At 34.2% G+C, this 7,227-nt stretch overlaps 1 protein-coding gene across 1 annotated transcript in view; it reads left to right on the top strand.

Moving 5' to 3' along the window:
* The first annotated feature begins 2,272 nt into the window (after nt 1–2,272).
* Nucleotides 2,273–7,227, top strand: part of LOC125842248 (uncharacterized) — a 9,951-nt gene continuing 4,996 nt past the window's right edge. The window contains exons 1-5 of the mRNA XM_049521511.1: nt 2,273–2,978; nt 4,437–4,842; nt 4,947–5,619; nt 5,958–5,998; nt 6,369–6,437. Coding sequence (XP_049377468.1) covers nt 2,581–2,978; nt 4,437–4,842; nt 4,947–5,619; nt 5,958–5,998; nt 6,369–6,437 — 1,587 coding nt within the window. The 5' untranslated portion in view covers nt 2,273–2,580. The remainder of the gene's footprint in view (nt 2,979–4,436; nt 4,843–4,946; nt 5,620–5,957; nt 5,999–6,368; nt 6,438–7,227) is intronic.

Below are 7,227 nucleotides of genomic sequence, written 5' to 3' on the forward strand. Positions count from 1 at the left end.
ACAATTTTATTCAAATCTAAACATCATCCAAATCACAAAAATAAATAAATATTGAAAATGTATAGGATATGGTAGTTAAGAATGAACCAAAATGCCTCCCTATTAATGGAAATGTAAGACAAACATGAGTTTAGCAAATGACAGACTTTTCTCTCCTTTATTGATTAGATAGATAGACACACACCTCCTTTAACTTCACCTCCAATTGCTTCTAGGATATCTCTTTGACACTACTTTTTGTCAACCTTATCGTCCTACCAATAAATCCTTTCCTTTTTATACACATAAATTTCCCCTATTAGGTAGGTATGGTCTATCTCAAATTTGATGGGGGTATATCAATATGATGAATTTAACTCCACACTTATCCTATACTTGTTAAACTAATTTCTTATATACATTAGAAATATACAATCAAAATGTATGTAACATCCAATATAATACTAGTGTAATCACTCATTTTTTTTTTACATAATACATAAATGTACCTTATAACTTGACTTCATTTTAGATTTATGCCTTTTAGCTTTGGGTATACACAAGTAGACACTTAAACTTGTATGTGGTTGAATAAGTAGACATATGAGTCCTATGTGACATAATACAAGTAGGACACCACGGTCCTACGTGTACACAAATTGCCACATAAAATGCCACGTAAGACATGCGTTTCATTGTTCAGTTTTATAGAAATTTAAGTGTCTACTTATACAAGCTCGTTGAAGACATGAATATAAAATGAGTGAAAGTTAAAATACATATTCATGTATTCTGCCTCTTTTTTTTTTTATAAAACAATATATTGCAATTGTTCCCTACAAATAATATCATATTAAGATTAAATGAATAGAGTTGGAGAATAAGTTACTCATGGAAACGACAAGCATTAGTAATAAAGTAAACAAAAAAAGGACAAGATGAAAAGATTGTGGAGTGAATATCTTCGACTAGAATATATACACTCCCATATTTATTTTTATTTATTTACTATTATTTTTATTTTTAATTGTCACTATTAATATGTAAGATTTTTTTTTTTTGATATTTTATTTTTAACATTAATTATTTATTGTTTAAATCATTTTCTAAAACCTTATACAATAACAACATACCCAGTGAAATCTACAAGTGAGATTTGAAGAGAGTAGAATATATACAGACGTTATAAATTATAACCACTTTCTTATGGAGGTAGATATGTTGTTTTTGAAAGACCCTAGGCTCAAATACAATAATTTCATATACAAAGAAGAAATATAGCCAATCACAAGCAACAACAACACCGTACTAGGATAGATTTTTGAAAATAACACTCCATCTGTCCCTATTTACTTATTCATTTTTGACTTGATACACCTATTATAAAAAAGACATAGTGAGTTTACTATTTTACTCCTATTAATTGATATAATTCCAAAATCAATTTATTTATTAAAGAGGTTCTATTTTTTTCAAAAACATTAACTCTTTTAATAAATTGAAGGTATTGTAGGTAAAAGATACTCCCTCCGTCCCATTTTATGTGATGTAGTTTTATTCGGCACATAGTTTAAGAAAGAAAGGAAGACTTTTAAAACTTGTGGTCCAAAATGAATGATATAAATTTGTATGACTGTAAATCATTTCATTAAGGGTAAAATAAACATTTTATAGTTAAATTGTTATTTAATATAAAAATGTGTCATTTTTTTTGGGACTGACTAAAAAGAAAAGTAAGTCACATATATTGGGACAGAAGGAGTATTATCTTTTCTTGATTTGTCAAAAATGACAAGTAAAAAGGGATCGAGAGAGTAATGAATAATGATGAATATCAAAAACAAAAACTACACTACCAATCACTCTAGGTAAGATAACCATACATTACCCACTAACCTTCTACCCTAATACCTATCATGCATATCTAAGGTCATATCCCCGACAATCTAAAATTGTCTCATATCTTGTTTTATTATCTCTCTAATACTTTTTGATTTACCTTTGTCTCTCCTGTTACCCTCCGTAACCAACCTCTCACACTTCACATCTCCTCTTTACATGTCCAAAGTATTCTCACTTCTCCATCTTGTCCACTATGAAGGCTACTTCTACCTTATTTTCGAATTTTATCATTCCTAATATGTCCACACATCTACTTCAACATTCTATCTTTACAAATATACATGCATCTGCTGAACAAATAAAAATGAACGGAATGAGTCACTGTTACCGAGACGCGTTATTACCACGATGTTTCTCCTGAGAATAGAAGATGATTTTGGCGGTCATATCGAAGAATAAAGAATTGGTCAGAATCAATTTACAGAGACAAACAAAGCACACTATAATCTTCACAAAATAGTAACCATTTTTCTAAAAAAAGGTTTCCTTACCCAAAGGGTATCTCCAGTTGCCATTTTCTTACACTTCTCAGCTAGAAATCAGCTGCAAAAATAGTCTCTGTCTATACCACTTTTTCTTTTGTTCTTGTCAAATTTGGCATTAGATCGATGTTATCTTGAGGGTTTGACCAAAATTCATTACTGAATCTGAAGCTGGGTATCGTATTTTCAGTGGGTTTGTTCAAAATTGAAACTTGGAATGGAAGACCCAACTGTTTTAGCTAAAGTTGCAACACCCCCAACTGAGGAATTGCTGAAGAAGATCCAAGAATTGGAGGCAGGTCATGCACAGTTGAAGCAGGAGATGTCTAAGCTTATGGTTTCAAATGATAGTACATCACAAAGGCAAAGGTCTCATTCTATATCCCCACAACGCCCACCTCGGCTTAGGGGTTCTAATGACCCATTAGGGAAAAAGGGCTCTACTTCCTTCCGACATTCATCACCCTTGCAAAGAGAGAGCAGTAGTAAAACTGAGCGTTGTAGCAGCAGCAGCAGCGGGGGCGTCAAGTTTACTGATAAACAGTATTTGAGCATATTGCAATCAATGGGCCAAGCTGTGCATATATTTGATCTCAATTATCGATTAATTTACTGGTAAGTAGTTATAAAGACTTGCTATTTCTGAAAAAATGTCTCCTCAGTTCGGTTTTTCTTAGTTTTACTCTGTATTTAAGTTAATAGTGTTATATTACCAGTATAGTTTAATGTTATATCAGATACTTTTTCCCATCTATGAGCAGTATTTTTGTTGCTTGCCCTTCCTTTTTTTGGTAGGACTTGGGAGAGAAAAGAAGGAAACACCCTTAATAGGCATTGGTTTTGTCTTGGATAGGGTTCACAACCATGAGCTCTCTAATTCCAATTTTGACGTTTTTTCCAATCTGTCCAAGTTTGGTGGACAGAGTTACCTGGTATCGGTGATGGTGGGAGGTAGTAGGTACCCAAGGAGCATGCAATCTGGCCTGGACACCTCTGTTAGCAATTTTTTTTTTTGTCTTGGATAGGTGTTAAGCATGTATATTGTTTACTTTATTTTTTCCAAACTGAATCTTTATATTGTAGCTGCTAACTATTTGGGGATTGACGCTCAGTTGTATTTACATGTTTACATTAAGTCCGTGTTTGCTAATGATCTTTTTAGTTTCTTTTAGGATTCGTATGTTAATAGAAAATGTAGTGTAACCTCTAGATTAAAGAACATAGAATAATCTTTAACAACAACACATAATATCTCGGCACTCCCCTGAACATGACACATTTTATCCGTGTACACCTAAACTATCGTTAGTCCCCCACACACACGCACACACATACATGGCTATATGGTAGCTTTCATCGCCTTGATGTTGACATGACCAAGAGAGTGGATACATTTTCTCTTGGGCTCGTGAGGTTGATGAAAAATCAGCAAATCAATTTTCAAGTGGAGTTTTTTTCAACCATTAATTTCCACCTAGTTATATAAAATGGTTTATTTGTTTCACATGTGGATTTCTTCTTAATGTACTACATATATTTTACCTCAACTTTGTATTTTTCTGATTTATCTTTAGATGCTATGACTTTTTATTCCAATTGTATTTTTTTTTTCTGGCGAATTCTCTGTATTTTTTACTGTGTATTTCTTTTTATTTCATCGTTATATGCAATGATGATCATGTTGCGATTCTGTAGTCTTCATTTTCAGGCTAAATATTTAGAAAAAAGAACTTCAAAAAATGTCCACGTGGCAGCAAATATATTACAACTCCTTGGACTGAGGTCGTCCAATGGGTGAAAGCTACCAAATAGCCCCAAGTATAGGTGGTAATTAGGATCAAAGATAGTTTAGGTGTACACCGAATAAAAGGTGTTGGTTATGGGGGGTCCCAAAAGTATTTTGCCTAAAAACAAACTATTGAGTATAGGAATGAGACCAGTCCTAATGGATCATAATAGAAATTGAGGATTCATATAGATGATCTTAACTAGTAGATGCCTGGTTGTTATTATTGTTGAATCTTAATAATGTAGGACTAAACCATACATTATTGGCTTGCAACTGTTGAGCAGGAATCGAAGTGCTGAGCAATTATATGGTTATTCAGCTGCCGAAGCTATTGGGCAGGATCTTCTTGAGCTGATAACAGATCCTAAGGATCATGCTGTGGCTAAAATCATTATACACAGAGTGAAAATGGGTGAGAATTGGACTGGACAATTTCCTGTAAAGAATAAGCAGGGGGACAGGTTTTTAGTGGTAGCAACAGATACCCCACTTTATGATGATGATGGTACATTTGTTGGTATTATTTGCGTGTCAACTGATGCGAGGCCTTTTCATGAATCATCTGCTGATGTGAAGCATACAGAAGCTGATAAAAGTTCTGGTAGGCCTAGAAGCATTGCTAATGCAACCCTTGGACTTGATCCACAGCAACCTCTGCAAGCTGCCATTGCCTCCAAAATTTCGAATTTGGTTAGTGTAAAGTTGTTTGACATGCTTTCTTTCTTTCTTTTCACTTTATTTTCGCTTATTTGTATGAGGTGTCTATGTGCTGATGTGATGAAAACCTCAAATAGGCTACAAAGATGAGCAACAAGGTTAAGTCAAAAATGAAAACTGGAGAGGGAAGCATCCTTCGGGAAGGTGGAAGTGGAGACAGTCACCATTCTGATCATGCCTTTTCTGACGCTGCTCTATTGGATCAAAGGGAAGATGCAAATTCAAGTGGAGCAAGTACACCCAGGGGAGATGTTCACTTTTCTCCATTTGGGGTATTTACTAATGTTGCAAAAGAGGAGCACACTCCAGAAAAATCCTCAAGAGATTCTGGAGATGAGAGTGAGGGAAAACCTGGGATTTCTAAGATTATAACCTCAAAGGCAGAGGCGTGGATGGTTAAGAAGAATTTATCATGGCCATGGAAAGGCAATGAGCGAGAAGTATCAGAGGCAAAGGCTACACGATTTGTTTGGCCCTGGCTAAACAATGACCAAGATAATGAGTGGAATCATTTCAAGAGTTCTAATGCAGTATCAACACCAGATGATCAGATTATGGAAAGTAACCGTACAGCTACCAATGAGGCTTGGGGATCCTGGTCATCATCATTTAATGTTAATAGCACAAGCAGTGCTAGTAGTACCGATAGCACTACTAGTACTGCTGTTAATAAAGTGGATGCTGATACTGACTGCTTGGATTATGAAATTTTGTGGGAGGATATGACAATCGGAGAACAAATTGGGCAAGGTATGTCAATTCTTGTTTACCGGTAAAATTCTCAAAGATAAATCATATCAGGTTAGTGGACCCTTTTCTTTTTCTAAGGAATTATCAAGCATGTATGATGCTATCACTTACTGTTTTACCACAGTTATAGATGTTCAGTGAAACAATAAGAAGTTCGGACAAAACTTAGCAACACTTCTATGCACATTTTCATATTTTTGAAGCTTATAAACCATTCCCCTATGAGGATCACATTTTTGCGTTACAGCTATCAGATTTATGTCTTTTATGGTTTAACTAGAGTTTCTCATGTTTTCTGTTCCATCGTTCTCACTTTTCCTTCGTTTATGTTTCAATAGGTTCTTGTGGAACTGTTTATCATGGGCTGTGGTTTGGATCAGTATGTTCTCTGACTCTTTTATGACTTTCCTTTCTAGAGAATGTCCTAAGAATTTCTGTTTTAAGTGTTTCCAAACATATACTGTGGCATGATGAAATATCTTGTTCTCAGATATCACTTGTATAAGTTATCAAGTTGATGGGAGTTTACACTTATTTGAAAGAAGGGCTAAATTCTTTCTGCCTTTTCTCATTATATGCTCCATTCAATTAATGTTTAAAACTTTGAAGTGCTTTAAGCCAGTATTTGAATAGTATTTGACATGCCATTTGTCACGTTCTATGAATGTCATTTGAATTCTTGATTATTGGTTACTTTTAAGAAGTGGAACGACTGCTGGTTTACTTTTGTAAAGTGATGTCTTTTGCAGGATGTTGCGGTTAAAGTATTTTCCAAGCAAGAATATTCGGATGATGTCATATATTCCTTCAGACAGGAGGTCAGTATGTTTTTCATGGATAAATTGTGAAAAGCTTTTACATGTTCCTGTATGGGAAATTGTTTTTCCAAAGCAGTTAAGCTATATCAGAGTTACTATCGAGTTCTTCCCTAGTTTTAGTTCATGATCGACTGGAAGTCAGTAGCTTTAATGAGGTCTAAGATGCAGGCATGGGGCAAATTATGATTTTTTTGGGTGATAAATGTCAATGAAAAGAAGAAACCAATAAAATATTATTTACAGAACTGTAGGCTTTCAATTGGTAAGAGAATAAAGAATAGAAGATTTTTCATCACCCTGACAGAGTTGTTCTCTGTCCTCTCCAATGGTGTGTTCGAATTTCGCATTTTTCCGTATGCTTGACCTACATTTAGGACTCTGGATAATCATCGATAAATGTAGTAAGGTACTTGTTGAATTTTAGTTACTCTCTCCGTTTCGATTTATTTGTTTTACTTCCCTTTTACTCTGTTTCTAAAAGAATGCCACTTTCTATATTTAGCAACTCTTTACACCCAATATTCTACCTGACATATTTAAGACCACAAGATTTTAAGGGCATTTGGTATATTATACATAGGGGTGGCAAAATGGGTAAATAATATGGATATCCACTCATATTACCCATTTTAAATGAGTTGGGTATCCAACTCATTTAAAAATGGGTAAAAAATGAGTAATACCCACATTACCCATTTAAAAGTGGGTAGTTAAATGGATAAAATGGGTAAAAGCAAACAAAAAAAAAGTGATAAAGGTAAGAAATTAAAAATTAAAATTTTTAATGGGG

The sequence above is a fragment of the Solanum stenotomum genome, chromosome 1, assembly GCF_019186545.1.
Source record: "Solanum stenotomum isolate F172 chromosome 1, ASM1918654v1, whole genome shotgun sequence".
NCBI classification, from domain to species: Eukaryota; Viridiplantae; Streptophyta; class Magnoliopsida; order Solanales; family Solanaceae; genus Solanum; species Solanum stenotomum.